Here is a 19,759-nt window from a genome sequence, read left to right on the forward strand (position 1 = left end):
CTCAAAGTATACTGGATAAACTTGATCAGCTTCAAGATGATATTGATTGCTTGAAACACGCTGCTTATCAGGAAGGTAAGAAAAAATATTTACAACGCCAATGAACAGAAGAAACCCAAGACATTTAAAGGCATTTGCCAAAACAGCGATTGAGAACCCTTATCAAAACCTAGCTAATCCATAATTCTAACATACAGGTGACACTTCAAAATCAGGCCATCCTAGGACGCAATCGCCCCCCAGGATCCGCAATGCTCCTCCGACTTCACGTAACGCATCTCCGTTAGAAGCCTCACGAGGTTTTCTCCAGATTCCACCGCACTTGATGAGTGCAGACACTATCTTGGAATGGCCAATCTTTCAGGAGAAATACCCCCGTGACGCATTGATTGGAGAACTCTTCAAATCACAGGAGTCTCTTGATCCGCCTATGACTCCGCTCTCGGCAGAGGAGATGCCTGGCCTCTCACCTCTTGATAAACTCGTATCACATGAGGGACTTAGTCCCCTTGACGACGAGAAAATTCCACAGCTCATAGACGACTTTCTGCAATTTATCCACACGAAAAACCCGATTCTTGACATGGAGACCCTAGTTAATTCCGGCCGCAAGTGTGCCCGGGATGGTGTTGGCTGGGGTAGCCTCTCATGTCTCGTGCTTCTTGCATGCGCTCTTGGGAGTGTAGCGCATTCATTTGATACATCGATTAAGCAACAGACAGACTTGTCTCGAGCGGTTCTCAGCGGAGAAGTGTCGCGGCCGAACTCTATGCACACCCATAACGAAAAACTTCAGCAGGGCGAGTCTTATTTCCTTCTGGCTTGTCGTCGACTTGGCTTGGTGAGACCCTCAAAGTTAGGGGTACAATGCTATTTTCTCGCTGGAGGTTAGTCATATTGTTAGGGGATTATAGCTTTTATGCCACTAACCTGAATCCTTAAGTTTACCTTATGTACACTTTGCGACCTATATTGGCGTGGCAATATTTCTCTCAGGCCTCAACTCTCCTGCAGGTGCATCTCAAGACAATTTATGGCCTCGGGAAAAGCCCAAGTGAGTCTCTGGGTTTACCATCCGTTTATCCCCACGAAGATAGGCGGCAACTTGAACGGATCGAGCAAAGCTTGTACTGGTCATGCTTTAAGTCTGAGTGCGAGTTTCGTGTAGAACTCCCGTTTCCACAGTCTGAGCTCAGTCTAGGCGAATATCTCACCCTTTTCCCGTCTCCTCCATCTCCTGATCCTTATGATTGCGGGCCAAGAAAACATGCGAGACACAAATATAAGGAGGAAGAAAGCTGGTACTACTATCTCACAGAAATTGCACTACGCCGGATCGGCAACCGCATCATCAATTCTTTCTTCTGCGAGAATCGTTCATTTTGGCTTAACATCAAACCATTTCTTCGCATCGCGCAAGAGTTTGAAGTGCAGGTATCATCATGGTCTGCGCATCTCCCTCCCGCAATGCAGCATTTGGAAACCACCTCTGTCATTCGCGCTCCACATTTTAACTCTCAGGATGCAACTAGTGGCAGTCCTGTCTCTCGTGAGCTGAGTTGGGCAGTCGACAATCGGCTCCTTGAAATGCAAACTTGGCTCTACCAGCCATTTATTTATTACCTGATCCATGTTGGCGTCAGTCGCGTGACATCGTCGTTGGAACGTCATCCATATCACGGGTTGTCTACACGAGATCACTACATTCACAATGTACACTCATCTACCGAATCTCCGAGTTCCGACTCCTATCGCTTCGGCTCCAACATACAGCACGATGATGGCGAGTCTTCGTCGATGAACAATGAAGATCTAGCTCTACTCCGTTCGATGGTTACTTCGGGTATAGAATGCAATCTTAAAACAATCGATGTTCGATCTGTAGGCCATCGCCATCATGGCTTGTGGTTCGATCTCCGAAGTATCATGTGTGCATCTCTCACTCTTCTTGCTGTGGTTAAGAGCGGTAATGCTGCATGGATCCCAGGTGAAGCGGAGGCTCTTTGGGGACCGAAACCCTCTCATCTCGGAGCCAGCCCTTTTCCTGTGCCAATTATGGGCAGGATTTCGAAGGTTATAGATCAGTTCACATTTTGGTCAGCAGAGGCTCCACACCTGCTGCGCTATAGAGTTATCCTGGAAGAAGTTGTCAGAGATGTGAGAGGCTTTTAACCTAGTGAACTAATTTTAGTGTTTCGGTTTTTGGAATTTGAGATACTGCGCAAAATATGAAGGCTCCCATAGAAAAAGGAGAATGGGTCTTTCGACGTAGGCCCAAGCTAATTCTGGCCCGAGAAATGAACATCGCGCTAAGTGGAGTTCTCATAACATAATAATTTGCTTCAAATATGCTAGTTTCACCATGCTGTGGTAACGGGCTACTGTGGAGAGAACGGGGAAAGCGCCGAGATGGCCGAATTGTTTCCGAGGTTCTACTTCGCCTTTTGGGTATCGCAGGATGGGGCAGAATGGCGAAAATCCCGTACGTAGAAGAAACCTCGGAACATACTCTGGCTGGTACTTGAGTCGAATTCAGAATCGATGTTATTTAAGAGCAGACTTGTGAAGATCCCAAGTCTTTCAACTATTCTCAACTGAACAGAACCTTTCTTTTGACATATATTAGAGGGCGTAACTAGCACCTTGACTCCGCAATGCGAAAGTCCCAGGTATGTCGATCTCTTCCCTCATACTTGGTATGATTGCGACAACCAACATAACAATGACAGAACTTATCATTCGTCCTCAAGGACGTCCAAAAATTGGAGTTTGAAGATCGCCCGCTTCCTCAATTACAAGATCCGAACGATATTTTGGTCAGAGTGAAATTCACTGGAATCTGTGGTAGCGATGTAAATATACCTGCTCCCGATCAGAATCCAACCTACCACCAGCTAACTTTATCAGGTCCATTATTGGAAGTGTGGACAGATCGGCCCCTTCAAACTTGACCAGCCCATGGTTCTTGGGCATGAGTCCTCAGGAATCGTCGAGCACCTAGGCAGCAAGGTCACGACATTGAAGGTGGGTGACCGAGTCGCCATGGAGCCTGGAGAGCCATGCCGTCGTTGCAATAAGTGCAAGATTGGAAAATATAATCTCTGTCCGGCGATGGCTTTCGCGGCTACACCCCCTTACGACGGTACTCTTGCGAAATATTATCGTCTTCCAGAAGATTTCTGCTACAGGTTGCCGAACAGCATGAGTCTGGAGCAAGGCGCTCTTGTTGAGCCGCTAGGTGTTGCAGTGCATCTTGTCCGACAAGCAGATATATCGCCAGGTGCATCAGTGGTTGTTTTCGGTGCTGGACCGGTCGGCTTACTTTGCTGCGCGGTTGCAAAGATATTTGGTGCCGAGAAAGTGATTGCCGTCGATATTCAACTTAGCAGATTGGATTTTGCGCGAAAGTTCGAAGCAACTTCGACCTTCTTGCCAGAGAAGGTCTCTGCCTCAGAAAATGCTGAGCGTATGAGAATTGAAAATGGACTGGGCGATGGAGCAGACATTGTGATTGATGCTTCTGGTGCAGAAGCTTCGATCAACACTGGAATTCATGTTCTTCATCCGGGCGGTACCTATGTTCAAGGAGGCATGGGTCGCGACGAAGTCAATTTCCCCATCACACTTGTATGCATGAAGGAATTGAATATCAAGGGTAGCTTTCGGTATTCTAGTGGTGATTATCAGCTCGCTATCCAGCTTATATCCACAGGCAAAGTCAAGGCTGAGGACTTGATTACAGATATTGTGAAGTTTGAGGATGCTGAGCAAGCATTCGAACAAGCTAAGGCAGGCACCGGCTTGAAATTTCTCATTGCAGGGCCTGCGGAGTAAAATGATGAATGGATCATAAAATTGTTGATTTAGACTTGGAAATATCATATGTTTGTTATAGCACTGGGGATCTCTACGGGAAAGACTATCCGAACGGAACACAGTGAGGTCTATAGAAAACAACTGCTCAGGAGAGTAGGAATTTTGGCGCGATGAGGTATAAAATTTTCGGTTTCAATACAGTAATGTGTCCAGGTGTGTGCTTCGCCGAACGAATAACTAAAGCTTCACGTTCATTGCACATGCCGATGTTTCTGCCTTGAATCTCGAGCGGCTGAGGCGGGAAATAGCTTCTACTGTAAGTCAACTTTTCCCAAGGGTCCAATGACATTTGTCGATCGTCTTTATGTGGGGTAATTTGGGACTGTACCTGAATCTTCCACTTTTAGTACTCGGGGGAAACGGCGAAATCGCCGAAATCGCCCAAACATCGACCCCAGTACGCTTACGAGGCGGGTGAAAGCAACCTTGGTACACTATCTAACCCCAGCGCAGGTCACGCAATGAACCATAACTCCACTACAATAACCTTCTTGGGAATTGCGAAGCAGCCTTTGTCGAGCAGCCATTTAAAGGATACCCCGGCTCCAAGAGGATCTTACTGTCACATATATATCCGGTGATGTCTTGAGATTTTTCTCATCTTCTTGACCTCAGGTGTTTTTCTCCAGGTTCTTTGAGTAGCTTTCTCGCTTAAATTGACAATGATCCAAGCCAATAATGGCTACTATATCGGTATCGACGTCGGGACAGGCAGTGCGCGTGCCTGTCTCATCGACCACAGTGGCGAGATTGTTGACGTAGCCTCGGAGAACGTTGGACTTTGGCAACCGCAGCAAGAATACTACGTATGTCTCACCCATTACATACTTACGACCTTTCTCAAATTTCATGGCTATACCATGCTGTCTATCCTTGAAAACTTCAATTAATCTGTCCTTTGACTCAGGAACAATCAACCTCGGACATCTGGCGATGCATCTGCTCGGTAGTTCGCCGCACGCTGGACGACAAGAAGATTTCGCCGGAGCTTGTATATGGTATTGGATTTGACGCAACTTGTTCCTTATCACTATTCTCGTCCAAGACGAACGAGCCCGTCTCTGTCACTGGTCCTGAATTCACTAGTGATCGAAATGTTATTCTTTGGCTGGATCACCGCGCGACCAAGGAGACTGAAATAATAAATAACACTGGCCATAAGGTTTTACGCTACGTTGGAGGAAAGATGTCGCTGGAGATGGAGATACCCAAAATCCTTTGGCTGAAGAATAACATGCCGGAGGCTATGTTTTCTGACTGCAAGTTCTATGATCTTGTCGATGCTTTGACTCATATTGCGACCGGCGGGGAAGTTAGAGGTTTTTCCAGTATGGTTTGCAAGCAGGGATACCTACCTAAGGATGTTGAAGGTAGTGTTACAGGATGGCAAGAAGACTTCTTGCGGGCAATTGGATTGGAGGAAATATGCGATACTTCATTTGATTGCCTTGGGGGTATCAATGGCAAGGTAAGCATGTTGAACTGCCTATTAGTGAGGTAGTAATACTAAAAACAAGAATATAGGCTAACATTATATAAATAGAATGGTCGTCACCTTCATGCGGGTGAATTTGCAGGATTTCTCTGTGAGAAGGCTGCTAAAGAGCTCGGCCTCAGCGCCGGAACTGCGGTTGGAAGTGGTGTTATCGATGCATACGCGGGATGGATAGGCACTATCGGCGCCAAGGTCAATATTGACGAGTCAACACTCACGGGTTCGTCATCAGTTGAGAAAAAAGAAGTATTTTCGCGCTTGGCTGTCGTCGCTGGAACGTCAACATGCCACCTTGCTATGTCTCCTGGTCCAGTTTTTGTTCCCGGTGTCTGGGGCCCATATCGAGACACTATTTTCCCTGGCTACTGGATGGCTGAAGGTGGCCAGTCTGCCACTGGGCAGCTCCTCAAACATATACTTGAGATGCACCCAGCGTTCGAAGAGACCCGCACAAAGGCAGAGCGTATCGAGGTAAATATATTCGAACTTCTCAATACTCGACTTCGCAATCTAGCAGTGGAACGCAAGGTATCCTGCGTCGCAGATCTAGCACGACATTTCTTCTTCTATGGAGACTTGTTCGGAAACAGATCGCCGTTAGCAGACTCAAAAATGACAGGCTCGATAGTAGGTTTGTCGACCGACATATCTATCGACGGTCTCGCTATGCTTTACTACGGCACATTAGAGTTCATCGCATTGCAGACAAAACAGATCGTTGATACGATGAATGACTCAGGTCACCAAATCAAGTCTATCTTTATGTCGGGATCGCAGTGCCAAAATGAAATATTGGTTAGCTTGATTGCCACAGCTTGCAATATGCCTGTTGTTGTTCCGCGCTACGTCCATGCGGCGGTTTGCCATGGAGCCGCAATGTTAGGCGTTAAAGCGGCTAGTGCCGATGCTCAGGGTAAGACAGAAGACTTATGGGATGTGATCAATCGAATGAGTCAACCAGGAAAGGCCTTTTACCCTTCCAAGGTTCAGCATGAAAATGCGCTACTTGCAGCGAAATATAAGGTCTTTATTGATCAATGTCTACGACAACGGGAGTATCGGGCCATAGTGGACGGAGCAACCAAATAGTAGTTTTTCTCTATTACCATGCTCATCAAATGAAAGAAATATTGTTAAAGCTGCACTAAGTCACATCTTCTATAACCCCAAGTTTACCTTCTTCAAGCTTTCTGTTCATTCTTGATTCGATTGTCAAGCCACCTCAGGAGCAAATACGGCGCATGAGGTCTATACAGCTGTATTTAAAATTCGCGAAGTCCTGTCTCGTGGCCCATTCCCTCGTCCGTAAGAGCTGCTTTGGAGCTTCTTCGAAGTCTCCAAAAGCTATGGTCATTCATAAAGGTACTTCATACCAGTCGAATTCATAGCTGATTATAGAAATAACAAAAGTCCCCTGAGCCCCTAACCCTCAAGGTTTTCAAATATCCCCAAATATGTCTCTATCTAAAGGTTTTTCCTCCCCAGCTTCAGAAGTTATAATAAAATCTTATTTTTGATCAGGATGCCTACTGCACTATCCCATGTGCCTGTCGAGGGAACATCGCCCAATCTCCCTTGAATGCCTGGCACATTTTCCGATAGCGACGTGTCATGTGGCGTTAATGAGGATCCCATGACGGTGAGATGGGGATTGCTATCTTTGGAAGATGCTACGAATGAACTTACTATCTCGTTTTCTGGATCCAACTGTGAGGGGATTTTCCGGACCTGCAGCGCAGTTCAGGCTCTGTCTGCGTGATACAGGAGAAGACAGAGGAATATGTCTTTTCGTCAACTAATTTGATATAACAGGGCACCACGTTACGAAATTATTACAAATATCTTGGAAATTTAGCATTATTCCATTTAGTAAATCACGCTTTCTACAAAGCGTTATTATTTTTAGGATAGTCTCAAGTTAGACAACACGCCATCTTAAAAGCTCGAGGAGGAGAAATTGATACATAACTCCGAGTCTGTATGCAAACCATGACCAGATTCGCAGGACCAAAAATGAATATTTCCGGCTAAAAAATCAACTACCATGGACCCATACATTAAGATTGCTGTCAAATTTTTGTCTTCCCAAAAGTAATGTGCGCGATATGGTCGTTGTCCAAAATTGACCGAAATTGCACTTGCTCAGGGGGATCCCGATCACATGTAACGATCGAGATCACACCATGTTTCTTTTTTGAGCCTATCGTGCCTCGCAGCCTATTTTCAAGGCTTTACCTTCTAGTTTTCGTCTCTTCTTCACACTTCGTATCAATGCACTCGTTTCCTTTCGATCTGGCTTTTGACGTAGTCGGCTATATTATTGAATATCATCCTCAAATGCATGCTCGATGGGAGGCCACACGTAGCGACACTGCGCTGAATGACCATTCAAATCAAAGAATTAACCTTTTTCGTTCCACTGTTCCCACCAGTTTTGGGATAAAAAGCCTAGTATGTCAACTTTCTGAGAATACAATTTATCTGTTGAGTAACATTCACTGCTGGAGATAGCCTTCATAAACAGAATCTCCCGGATAGATGTAGCAAGGCTCAGGACCAGGATCCCTTTTCCGCATGATCTGCAGAGGTTGAACCCGTCCTTCCATGGACATCCATGATATTCCTATTTGTACGTGCCATGTAATCTTGCGTGACTTGGTCCTGCCATACCCGCAGCAAATTTTATTGGTCCTTGAACTTAACGTGGACCGACCAATAATTCATATGCGTTAATATGCCTTAACAGAGAGAAGGATATGCCCCATCAACCTGAGAACTTTGTTGTCTTGTCGCTTATCTAACTTCCTAATTGGGAAGCCCAATGAGATAACCGAAGCAATCGGCGCGGATATGACATATCTAATATTTATTTACAAGCACTCAATAACTACGCAGTTTTTGGCTTCGTTTTATGTTCCTACAGATTTTAGCACTCTAGAGCTACACAAAGTTTGAAGATGGAGCCCAAAGTGAGAATTGCCGGCCAAACCTTCGACTACATCGTTTGTGGAGGCGGAACATCAGGATGCGTGATTGCGGCAGAACTTGCCTCAATTCCTAATGTATCTGTGCTTCTTATAGAAGCAGGCAGAGACTCGGGCCTCGCCCCCGATGTTCTAGTTCCAGGCAAATACGTCAAGCAACTACAGGAAGACAAAGGGGGACTATGGGAGTTGGAAACGATACCGCAGCCGCAGTTGAACGCTAGGAAGCTTGTGTTTCTGCGAGGCAAGCAGCTTGGAGGAAGCTCGTGAGTTTCTCTTGATTGATGGAACATTGTGGTAAAGCTAAGACTTGAATCCAGGGCTGTCAACTACATGGCACTTGCGCGAGGCCCAGCAGCTGATTATGATGAATGGGCGAAAATTGTTGGCGAGACCGGATGGAGATGGGAGAATATTCTACCTTTGATGAGAGCGGTAGGTGTTATTCCGGGAGTGTGCTCTTGTAATGAGTTGACATATTGCGACAGCTTGAGGACTTTGACCCGAAGCTACCTGCAGACCTGAAAGAATTTGCTGCTCCACAATCTACTGATCATGGAACTTCAGGGTAGGAATGAATCCTCTTTCCTTTACGAAGATATGCTCACGCTTAAGATAGGCTTCTGAAAGTTGGGTTCGGCGACGAAATGGTTCCTGGCATTGAGACATTCATGAAAGCATGCTCTGAGAACGGAATCTCATTGTGTCCAGACATTAACTCGGGAAATCCAGTGGGCGTCGGACTGGCCCAGTTCAACGTTCGTGGTGGAGAGAGATGTTATGCTGCGAATGCTTTCCTAAGTGATTCGGTTCGGTCGTCGCTAAAGAATTTGACTATCGTGACAGAAACGGAGTGCGATCGAGTTCACTCCAAGGATGGAGTTGTAACTGGGGTTGACTTGTACCACAAATCAACGGGAGTAAATAGTAAGTTGCGAAACCCGCCGTGGAAAATCATGACTGATAGAAGATAGGCCATGTGTACTGCCGTGAGGAGGTCGTTCTCTGTGCTGGCACGTTTGGGTCTCCAAGGATTCTCATGCTGTCCGGTCTCGGACCCAGAGATACCTTGGAACGACTCAATATTCCGGTACAAGCTGAATTGCCAGGTGCGTCGACGATAGTTAGGAAGATCCAAAACGTTTGATGCGAGGTTGTTGACACTTTCTAGGATGTGGCCAGAACATGCTTGACCATTCAATTATCACCTGCGAATACAAGGTGAAAAACTCAATCCCAGCGCATAATCAACTGTTCCTCAACCCTGGCCTTCTCGCAGAAGCAGAAGCTCAATATTCGAAGGATAGGACTGGACCACTTTCCATGTATGGATCCAGTGGCACCTTGGCCTTCCCCAGGATTCAGCGCCTATTCGGATCGGAAGAATTCTCCAAGCTCACTTCCAAGGAGAAAGGTTTCTTGATGGAGCCTACAAGGCCTTCGGCTGAGATCTGGCTGGGATCAGGACCTTCCGTCTACCAGGATGATCGACCAGAACAGAGCTATGTGACGCATGAACTACTGCTGCAGAATAATCTTTCACAGGGAACGGTCATGATTCGGTCCAAAGATCCACGGGACAGCCTGATCGTTAACCCGAATTTCATGTCTCATCCGTTCGATCGACGAATTGCAATTGAAACCGTTCGCATGGCCCTGAAGATTGCTCGCACTGAAGCCTACCGGGGTACGATTGAGCGCATGGTTCATGGCCCGGATATTGAGTTTGAAACGGCGGATCTTGATGCGATTACTGACGAGGTGATGTTGAATTTTATTCGCAAAAATTTGGACCAAGGTTACCACAGCGTCTCTACCTGCCGCATGGGTAAAGCCAGCGACCCTGATTATGTAGTGGACTTCAGATTTCAAGTCAAGGGAATGAGCAACCTACGCGTGGCAGACCTGAGTGTTTGTCCTATTCTTACTTGGTAAGTCATTCAAGTCATATATTTGAGAGACTTCTGCTTACCGGAACTTGAATAGCAATCACACGCAGATCAATGCTTACTTGATTGGTCTTCGATGTGGAAGGGAGATGGTTCAGAGTCACAAAGCACGTACCCAGCTTGCGAAATTGTAGCCTTAATAGCTTCATCAACGTTGCGAAATAGTGCACAAAATTGCAATTAAATCATATCAATAGTACAGTTCCGCTTCCGCGTCCCAGCATCAAATCGATATACTTTGCCGGACGTTTACCCTTCCAAACGCCCTCTAGTAAAACAAGCGCGCTCTTCACGTTGCCAAATCCCCCAGAGCTCTGCATACACCTCGCTCGTTCCCGAACCCATTCCTGACGTTTAGCATCTTGCAACTCAAGACCAGCATGGAACAAGGGCCACAGTAACTGATCCGACCATCCGGAGGCCGGAGGTGTCGCCCTCGCATGATAGAGTACACTGCTGACCAGCCAATCCAGTTCAAACTCATCGATATCGCAAGAGAATAGCCGTAGTAAGTAGAGAATGATGGCAAAGCGATACGCTTCGGTCATGTGAAGCCAATTTTGACCTCTTTCACAATGAGCTGGTCGTTCCAATAATCGTTGCTTAATCTCGCTGACTTGAGTTAATGTCTCAACTGAAGAGTTATCGGGATCAAGTTGGTTTTTGTATAAGGTAACAATCTCGCAGACGATTTGAAATTGATCCGATGGACAGGGTATTGCATCGAAGCTCCACCTATCTCCGGACTCTCCAAGCAGGGTGATGATCTCTTGCGATGAAAACACGGAAGATCTGGAATGTGATGCAGCGGCCATCACATCCAGCCTGGAGGACAAATGACTGGTCAGTGTTGAGCGGCGATCCGAGTGTACTAAGACTTACCAAGCTAGGTATTGTTCTACAAAGCAGCCTATCGTCCGTTCTTGGCGTAGCTCAATAAGCCTTTTCGCCCCCCGGAAATGCGACTGCAAGTCTGATAGGCCCCCATGACAAAGATCACACAAGCAAAGCATGAGTATTGTGGCAAGTGTTCCTGGATGCTTTGCCCTTGTTGGAGAATAAAGATCCTCTTGTAGTCTTTTTATAGCCTTTCCCTTGAAGCGGAAAAACTCGTGCTCGAATTGATTTGTGGATAGTCGGACATTGAAGTGACATGCTGCCAAAGCAGCACATGCATATAGTAATGATGGAATTTCGATGGCGAGAGGTAAAATGTATTCGCGATAGGGATTTTGAGGAGATAAGTTGTCCACGCATAATTTGGGCACAACTTCGCTGATATCTGTGGTCAAGTTAGCAAGCCTGCGGATTCGTTGCAGTGTTGAGACTGACGATATTGCATAATAAATTTGAGTTCGTCTGGAATTCTCAGAATATCAAGAGTTGGACCCAGCATATGGTGGAAGTCCATATAGCCACCGAGCTCTTTGGAATGGGCTTGCGGAGGAGACTCTGCATCAGCGTCCTCCGGTTGATGTTCAATGAGAGGTTCGGAAAAGTCGTTTATGAAAGAGGCATCGTTGAACCAGTTCAAGGGATCAGACGGGGTGCCTACATCGGTAATCCCCATGAGCTGCGTGGGATTGAACAGGCCCTCGACATTCTCTGGGGTAACGGGCGGATCATCGTTGTTGGCGGGACTTTGAGGTGATTGCGGTAATGTGGGCGGAGGAGGACTTGAGGTAGTAGGTTGCTGAGCTCGTCGCAGTCGTCTGCGCTTATTCGTCCCTGGTACAGGGATACTTTTTGCCCACAAACTGACCTCGGCTTGCTAAACCTGGCCACTGTAGCAGGTAGCCCTCACACGTTTGGCCACTAGCCTCGCAGGTTTTACACGAAGGCATGCGCCGGTCGCATCCTCGTCCTCTGCGACGGCATGTCTTGCATGCCCTTCCAAAATATCGCTCGTTCGCCATGGGAAAAAATGAAAAGAAATCTAAGTCGCCGACATCGAGCGGAGGTGAACCGGAGTGGCGTCGCTGTTATCTCTCCCCGATTGCGGGGAAGCACCAACCCATGGGAACCCTAAGCCGCTGTCATCGCTATCGTTGGCAAGCTCGAAAGACCCAAAAGAATTATTTTCTCATTGTTCAAGTCTCTCGCGCTTTTATCAATGTCATTCGTATACTCGTGGAAGTGAGGATTAAAATTTTATCCCAGTCTATTACTTTAGTCACAGCATATACCGCCAACCTGACCCTAGCAAGGAATTTACATTGAAGCTCGGCATTTTGTATCAAAGTCAATTCGCAAGCCTGATTTGCCGCTTGTTTCCCCGCATGATCCGCAGGATAATTGAAAGTTTCAACCATGGGGAATCTCGATCCCTTTAGCAAAGAACTTGACACAATAAATCAACGAGGTTGATCGCCATGTGACATCTATGCTTTTTTTTTTTCAGTTGAGCTCATACTACGGGTAATGGTTTTATCTATGCGAGTAATTCATTCTGAAGTCTGTACGTAAAATGATAAGACGAACATTGTTATCCTAGCATCAATTCTGGAGAGCCATGTTGGCGCACGGACCGCTTTATAATCGCTTGTCCGTTTTAGGAAGGTCGTTGAGCTAACCAATCACAACCTCGGATCGATAAAGACCCTCATGGCGAACTGCCCTTCAATGGTTATAGAGACGAGCCTGTGTTGGTTTATTCATTCATATATATTTATTTATTTTCAGTTCCAAGTCTAAATTGCAACCCAACTCGAATCTGTATCATGGTGAAACGCGTGCTCGTTGGATATGGCATCGATGTCGATGCAGTTAGTGGCTGGTAAGGCTGAACTATTTTTGTTTTTCTATAAACAGGAGACTAATTAGAAATAGGGTCAACACTGAAGACGGCCATATACCTGACTTCACTGACATATCGCGTGGAATATTCGGTGCGACCGTAGGAATTGACCGACTTTTGAAACTTTGGGACAAACACGACATCAAAACCTCGTGGTTTATTCCAACTCATTCACTTGAGTCATTCCCGGGTCAGATGACAAAGATTCGCGACGCTGGGCATGAAATGTAAGATTTTTACATGCAAGATAAATTAAAGTGTCTTGGAGGGAATCCTGACTAACAGTATTTAGTGGTCTTCATGGATACACACACGAGAATGTGGATATGTTAACAGAAGAGCAAGAACGTGACGTGCTTGCTAAATCCATCGAAGCTGCAATAAAATTCACAGGAAAGCACCCAAAAGGATGGACGGCGCCATCTTGGAGAACTTCAAGCCGTACCATCGAGTTACTGGGAGAATTTGGTCTGGTATGAAAAATTCATGAACATATCCAAAAGTGAGATATCTAACCTCCCCACCAGGAATATGACCACTCTTTCATGCATCATGATTCCCAGCTTTACTATGTTCCCTACACCTCAGGCGAACTGGTTGCAACTGACCTCTCCAAACCTGCGGAGCAGTGGATGAAGCCAATGGGTAAACTCAAGCCAAGCAATATTGTTGAAGTACCTGCGAATTGGCATTTAGATGACTGGCCTCCTTTTCAACTCACTGATGGTCCATCACACGGCTATGTGGATCCAGAGGTCATCGAGAGACTTTGGAAAGCCCAATTCGATTTTCTGTACCAAGAGTACGATACCTTTGTTTTCCCGATATCAATCCATCCCCAGGTTAGCGGGAAGCCTCAGGTCATTATGCTTCATGAAAGACTCATCAATTACATCAATTCGCACGAAGGCGTGGAGTGGTGTACCTTTGAGCAGATGGTTGAGGAGTTCAAGGCGGGGAGAATTGGAGGGTTCGAAGTGGAGGGTGGAGTGGATTAATAAGGAGACTCGGACGTATATGTTGCGAATTATAATGAGCTCAAGAGATTTATAAATTGAAATGATCGATACCTGGGTTTCCACTGAAAAGCAAAAGTATTTTCCAAAAAAATTAAAATGAATTCAGCAACACAACTAGTACCTACGTCTCATGCTGAGCAAAGCTGGTCGCGAGAAGAAAGCGGCGGCCGCCAGTAAATTAATTGAAGCGACATAAGCTATAAGATTCCACGCCAAGCCCAACGGAATCTTCGTGCTTATGCTACGATGAAGTGAATCTACGATGAAGTGAGTCCAAGTGATGGGATTGGCTCTAGAATTGGGTAACTAGAATGTAGGCTGGATACTTGATCTCCAAGGCAAATCAAACCTCGCGGTTTCACAACCAGTTTGCATGACGAAAAAAGATAAATTGAACTATTGAATATTTCATAGGATACCGCCAACTCTCACTCACCTCATATACCTCAGCCCTCACTCCAAGAGATGGAACTTAAGTTCCAAACGATGCCCCTTTGGCCCCGCAAGATAACCGTCACTTGCTTCCATATCTCCGTGGTCGTGAATACTGGTAGTATAATTGGAATAAATGCTTGCGAAGAAATATTTTATCGCTGAAGTAAATTGTGAGCTCAGACTGGTACCATGAGTTGCTAGGTGACTCACAGTAATAGGCGAAATGAATCCCAAGACACATCCTTCCACCACTGCCGAACCCCCAGAACCATTTTCGCATAAGAGTCAACTGTTCTGGCGATGAATCAAGCCATCTCTCTGGTTTCCATGTCAAGGGTTCAGGGAATATATCTGGCATCCGGTGGAGAACAGATGCATAAGATTGCACAGTCGTTCCAGCCGGAATATTGTGGTAGCCTCCCAAGGTGCAAGGCCGCGGGACGACTCGGGGCTGACCACCAGGCACCGAGGGCCAAATTCGAAGGGTTTCCATTAGAACAGCGTGTAGGATTGGCAGCTTGTCGATATCCTGAGGGTTCGTGATGTCTTCAACTTCAACAGTTTTTCCGGGCACATGCCTCAAGGGCATATCAAGACCAAGCAGTTCTTCACGAAGCTTAGCCTGCCACTCTGGGTGTCGGCTCAACTCATAGAGCAAGTAGGTGGAGGTGTTGCCGCTGGTCTCGAATGCACCAGAATTCAAAGAAAACATGTCACTTGCCAGTGGAAGCCTCTTGGGGTACATTTTTGGCTTTGCGTGAACCTCACTCATCCCTTTCAGTGCAGGTTCGAATGCAACTGGTTGATCATCGACTGAAAGCTCCTTTCCACTGGCCAAGAGTTGTTGCGCTTGATCGCATTTCTCCAAATTCCAACTCTCAACACCTTCAAAAGCAGTCAGGACACTCTTGGGAATGAGATAGATCCCAATCTTCTGGAACATGGAAACCAGACGAGGGAAGTTGTATTGCCAAAATGTGTATTCAGCCACACCAAGGAACCCGTCAAAGTAGAATCTCCTTTCTTTTTCGTTTTCGACCAAATTACTGGCTATCGATCGGCCAAACTGCCACTGGACAAAAGTGTCTAGGAGGTACGCGTAGGTAAGATCCATGACTTCGATTGGCTTGTCTTCCACGGAGGCTTTATGTATAATGGGAAGAACACGATTGAATAAGATGTCTCGTGATGCGCCACGGGCAGTTTGGGAGGACATGACAGACGACTTTGTGAAGCAGCTCGACAGGGCTTTTTTATGCGCGGCATGGGTTTGATTGTCCTTGATGGTAAATAGATTGTCGGTACTATCCATGGAAATTAATTGAGGTCGCTCTCCGTGATTAGGCCAGTTGCTCTTACCCATAAACAGCAAATCCGTTGAAATAAAACTCTGGCTTCGGAAATCCTCCATGATAGATTCGCTTCAAACCATCCTCGTAACAGTTCACACTCACCAAGTTGGGGGCAAGACGAATGGCGGGGCCCTTGGCCATATGAAGTTCGTAGATGCGGTTGTTCTCTTGCTTCGTCCATTTCATCCAGAAAATCCAGATGGGACAGAAACTGCAACACCAGTGTGCATTCGGGATTTTTGAAAGAGGCGAGAAAAATGCGGGATATAAGAAAACCTTATAAACTGTTGCAGTAGCGCCGAGCAGAGCGATCGCGTAGTACAAATGAGGTTCCATCTTTTTGAAATGGCCCTTGCACTGAAGACTTGATTTGAAGGTGTCTCAACATTAGAGAAAGCTCTCAGGTGCTTTCAGTCTAACCTTTATAATTATGGCCTTGTTTGGCTTATTTTAGATATCTCAAAATGGAACGAATGAGCACCTTTGTAAAGGCCTCCATTTTTTCAGTCGCATTACGCAAGACGAAAATGCAACAACATGACTGGCAAACCAGCATGACACCCAATCAACCTCGGATCACATTATGACTATTTCCGGTAACTGGTAAGCATATCATAAAATTTTCCCCTCGCACATGGTGCAGAATAGACCTCATGGATCAGGGTTGGCAGCCTGGTTAGAAAAAAGATAAGCTCTCAAGTCCTCGTTCGACCAGCGCAGATCTTAGCCTCATACAGCAAATAAATGAGTCGACCCCACTCGGAAAGCGGAGACAGGGCCCGTATATGTCTATCAGAGAAGTGGCAATAAAACTGATACAATTATATTTCCAAAAGATTTCACGGAAACAGATCAGATCATGGTGTTCGAGGATAGAGAGTTTCATACATTACAATTGATTCCTAATAAATCACCTAGGCGATCACCCATGAGTCTCGAGGTCTTTTTTTGTAGGCCTAGAATCCATATCTCAGAGCCTGGATGCAAACATCCCCAGAGCAATTGTAGCGAAAGAAATCACCTGGGAAAGCGCCTATCCAAGGCTCTAGAACACTATGAAGCAACACGTCACTAATTGTCGAAATTTACATTCACCTCACTGCACTTAAAACTTGAAACGATTACTTTAAGAGTAAATTCGCTTGATGTTTCGGGACTATTTGGATTCTAGTTGAAATTGATAAAGTTTCAAGTTATTTAATCCCAACTATAATACTACACATCCCTCACCGGAACAGTTGCCCTGCTATCCTCTAGCATAACCTCAAGCCCCTGTATCTCCATTGTCTGTAAATTTTAGCCTTGTACCAGTAAAATGCAAACATGTAGAGAACAATGTGGTCTCAGGAAGGATTCAAGGGAGTCTTACCGGCCCGGAGAAAGTCTTTCTTTTACCTCCCCACCATGATATCAAGATCAAGAAAGAGATTCCAACTACAATAACACTAACATAATTCATATCGGCGACTGTGGTAGGAATGGATGTGGGGAAACAAAACATAATAGTAATGAAAAAAACCCAAAGGATTGAAAATGCGTTGCAAATTGGCCCAATGTGTTGGCCCAAGGCGAAGGAACGTTTTGGTAGGATGTGTTCCCGACCTCGTACCAAAAGAATGGCCTGAGGTAGAGCGTAAGTCAAGTTGAGCGACAAGATAGACATGGATATGAAGCTGTTGAAAGCCGTGGCGGATCCAATATAAATTAATCCGTAGATTATGACCACAGCAGCACAAGCCAATGTCGCGTTGATGGGGGCTTGATATGTAGGATGAATCCGAGCAAAAAGGCTCGAATATGGAAGTCCCCCATCACGAGCAAAGGCATATGCAAGTCGCCCAGTAGTCACAATACATGATACCAGGGCACCGAAGTAAACGAAGAGAATCCATACGGTGAGAAATGTGGCCACAGGTCTGCTTCGCGTAGCTTGTAGATAAATCGTATACACCGGAATCGACGAGGAAGCGACGGCGTCCGTATCTGTAATTGAAAAAAGAAACGCGATCGTCCAAGGGATGACCGTTATTATGCCAATGAGCATGGTTAGTCCCATGGCGCGAGGGACGTCACGGCTGGGGTTTGGAAGCTCCTATTTATATTTAGTAAGTAAAAAATAAATGACGGAGAATGCTGAGATGGGGAATGCATTACTTCTGCAATATGGCAAGCTCCATCAATAGCCAAGTATGCATACATGCATGTCCCAAGCCCGATTATGAAGGAGGTACCATCACCCCAGCCGCTTGAGTTTTCATAATCAATAAATACTGACTTTGCTGACTGTTTGTTTGACTGCATAGCCAAAACAGTAACAAGGCTAACGATGAATCCTAGAAAACTGCTGACGAACATCACCATCTCTCCTCGGGGGAGAGCGGTTGGCAAGAAACAGACAATCGCCGTTGAAGTCAAGACCAATAGCATGTAGATCATCCAAGTTTGCCAAGCCTCCACATCATAATTCGGGTGGTATATTCCGGCCAGGTTTCCAGCCATCTGAGCTGAATGTTTATATTTATGAGTATGCGTAACCATGTGTTTCATTTCAGATTTTAGTTCAACAAAAACTCACCACAGACCAGGGCAGTGGATGCACTCGTGAGGGCCCACGCCACTACACTCAGCCAGCCCATAACAAAGGCTACTATGGCACTGTACTTTGGAGGTGTTACCATGTACGCAAAATGATACTGACCGCCGCTGGAGGGATATGCCGAGGCGAGCTCTGCCAGACCCGCCGCTAGAAACAATGGTGTGTCAGAGTATCGTCGCCTTCAGAATCAGAAGTCTGTCCCTTACTAATAAAGCAACTCGCGATTGAAGCGGCAATCAGACCAAAAAACACGGTTGGGCTTCCCCCCAGAAGCAGCGGCGTAATGAAAGTGGCAGAATAACCGAGCCAGGAATTCGTCATGCTGAATCCAAACGCGAGAGTGGAAAAAAGGGAGAATTGCTTTGGAAGTTCATCAGGTTCGTAAACCAGAAGGTTCTCAATATTGTGGCCATCTTTGTTGCCGGTTTCAATTTGATCTGGCATCTTAGACATGGAATTGGATATGAAGTCTGACATTGTAATGATAAGTCAAGCCATCCGAGAATAAAACTATCGGGAAAATGGCGGGTAGAAAGAAGGCGAAAACAGAAAGGCTTCATTCAGTAAATATGCCATTGCTTTAAGCTCTATTTCTTATATACCAGGATAGTAGATCTTGAATTAAACAGACTGACTATCAAACCCCGCAAATTGCTGATTATAGGATTTCGCGGCTGCCAATGAGATTTTCACATTTTGTGCCTCAAAACCTTCCCGAGGGCAAATGATTCATAAACGTCGGGTCCATATCAATTTTGACCACTCCTGGGTGTTTCTCTAATCGCCAGAAAAGTTCTCACTTTAACTTGGCTTGAATTCGAGCCTAATATAGCATCTCATTCATATACCACATTGGGACTAGCTCATGATTACACATTTTTCCTCCCGTGGCCCAAGGTTGCCACGACCGAGCAGCAACATGGATTTTGTCGATGAAACCTAATATTGTCTTCTGCTCTGATTTGTCACATGGCCTGCTAGCCATAGCCCCAATCTCTCGATCAGGATACAGGAAATGATGTTCCGCTATCTATTGATATCATTTACCTACCTAAAAGGTCATGGAAATGTTTGAGATCCATTAGTGTTGAATTGGTGATCATAATTGATGATTTCATATATTTGAAAAGGCAAAGAATATTTAAGGACTGTGGTTATAATGAAAGGAGACTGATCACCAAGAATTTTCAAATATAACTTTTTTTTTTCTCCTTACCTCCCTCCATCATTTCCTCACGGGTACGATGCCGAACAGG

General features: G+C 45.7%; 9 protein-coding genes across 9 annotated transcripts; 5 read left to right on the plus strand and 4 right to left on the minus strand.

Annotated features, from left to right (window-relative positions):
- Positions 1 to 325: 325 nt before the first annotated feature.
- On the plus strand, positions 326 to 2,172 carry N7481_004990 (fungal specific transcription factor domain-containing protein; the record flags this gene model as incomplete). Its single annotated transcript, XM_057264209.1, has 2 exons — positions 326 to 887; positions 944 to 2,172. 2 exons carry the CDS (start codon positions 326 to 328, stop codon positions 2,170 to 2,172), a joined length of 1,791 nt encoding a protein of 596 aa, XP_057121929.1.
- A 482-nt stretch (positions 2,173 to 2,654) lies between these two features.
- On the plus strand, positions 2,655 to 3,834 carry N7481_004991 (NAD(P)-dependent alcohol dehydrogenase; the record flags this gene model as incomplete). The annotated part of the gene is made up of 3 exons (XM_057264210.1): positions 2,655 to 2,669; positions 2,730 to 2,852; positions 2,908 to 3,834. The coding sequence occupies 3 exons, from the start codon at positions 2,655 to 2,657 to the stop codon at positions 3,832 to 3,834; spliced, it is 1,065 nt and encodes a 354-aa protein (XP_057121930.1).
- A 704-nt stretch (positions 3,835 to 4,538) lies between these two features.
- Positions 4,539 to 6,460, plus strand: N7481_004992 (FGGY-family carbohydrate kinase; the record flags this gene model as incomplete). Its single annotated transcript, XM_057264211.1, has 3 exons — positions 4,539 to 4,682; positions 4,784 to 5,344; positions 5,420 to 6,460. 3 exons carry the CDS (start codon positions 4,539 to 4,541, stop codon positions 6,458 to 6,460), a joined length of 1,746 nt encoding a protein of 581 aa, XP_057121931.1.
- Positions 6,461 to 8,328: 1,868 nt separating this feature from the next.
- N7481_004993 (GMC family oxidoreductase) lies at positions 8,329 to 10,438 on the plus strand (the record flags this gene model as incomplete). The annotated part of the gene is made up of 7 exons (XM_057264212.1): positions 8,329 to 8,621; positions 8,676 to 8,790; positions 8,844 to 8,923; positions 8,975 to 9,282; positions 9,330 to 9,464; positions 9,527 to 10,286; positions 10,342 to 10,438. 7 exons carry the CDS (start codon positions 8,329 to 8,331, stop codon positions 10,436 to 10,438), a joined length of 1,788 nt encoding a protein of 595 aa, XP_057121932.1.
- Positions 10,439 to 10,489: 51 nt separating this feature from the next.
- N7481_004994 (transcription factor domain-containing protein) lies at positions 10,490 to 11,317 on the minus strand (the record flags this gene model as incomplete). The annotated part of the gene is made up of 2 exons (XM_057264213.1): positions 10,490 to 11,129; positions 11,187 to 11,317. The coding sequence occupies 2 exons, from the start codon at positions 11,315 to 11,317 to the stop codon at positions 10,490 to 10,492; spliced, it is 771 nt and encodes a 256-aa protein (XP_057121933.1).
- Positions 11,318 to 11,592: 275 nt separating this feature from the next.
- N7481_004995 (uncharacterized protein) lies at positions 11,593 to 12,220 on the minus strand (the record flags this gene model as incomplete). The annotated part of the gene is made up of 2 exons (XM_057264214.1): positions 11,593 to 12,032; positions 12,067 to 12,220. The coding sequence occupies 2 exons, from the start codon at positions 12,218 to 12,220 to the stop codon at positions 11,593 to 11,595; spliced, it is 594 nt and encodes a 197-aa protein (XP_057121934.1).
- An 804-nt stretch (positions 12,221 to 13,024) lies between these two features.
- Positions 13,025 to 14,099, plus strand: N7481_004996 (polysaccharide deacetylase family protein; the record flags this gene model as incomplete). The annotated part of the gene is made up of 4 exons (XM_057264215.1): positions 13,025 to 13,080; positions 13,134 to 13,328; positions 13,394 to 13,574; positions 13,629 to 14,099. The coding sequence occupies 4 exons, from the start codon at positions 13,025 to 13,027 to the stop codon at positions 14,097 to 14,099; spliced, it is 903 nt and encodes a 300-aa protein (XP_057121935.1).
- A 474-nt stretch (positions 14,100 to 14,573) lies between these two features.
- N7481_004997 (cytochrome P450) lies at positions 14,574 to 16,243 on the minus strand (the record flags this gene model as incomplete). The annotated part of the gene is made up of 3 exons (XM_057264216.1): positions 14,574 to 14,713; positions 14,766 to 15,859; positions 15,915 to 16,243. 3 exons carry the CDS (start codon positions 16,241 to 16,243, stop codon positions 14,574 to 14,576), a joined length of 1,563 nt encoding a protein of 520 aa, XP_057121936.1.
- Positions 16,244 to 17,122: 879 nt separating this feature from the next.
- On the minus strand, positions 17,123 to 18,980 carry N7481_004998 (putative GABA permease; the record flags this gene model as incomplete). Its single annotated transcript, XM_057264217.1, has 5 exons — positions 17,123 to 17,179; positions 17,277 to 17,999; positions 18,062 to 18,411; positions 18,483 to 18,650; positions 18,710 to 18,980. 5 exons carry the CDS (start codon positions 18,978 to 18,980, stop codon positions 17,123 to 17,125), a joined length of 1,569 nt encoding a protein of 522 aa, XP_057121937.1.
- Between the last annotated feature and the right edge of the window lie 779 nt (positions 18,981 to 19,759).

This window comes from Penicillium waksmanii (assembly GCF_028829765.1).
Source record: "Penicillium waksmanii strain IBT 27052 chromosome Unknown utg000005l:1.0-5232799.0:1.0-5237142.0, whole genome shotgun sequence".
Classification (NCBI taxonomy): Eukaryota; Fungi; Ascomycota; class Eurotiomycetes; order Eurotiales; family Aspergillaceae; genus Penicillium; species Penicillium waksmanii.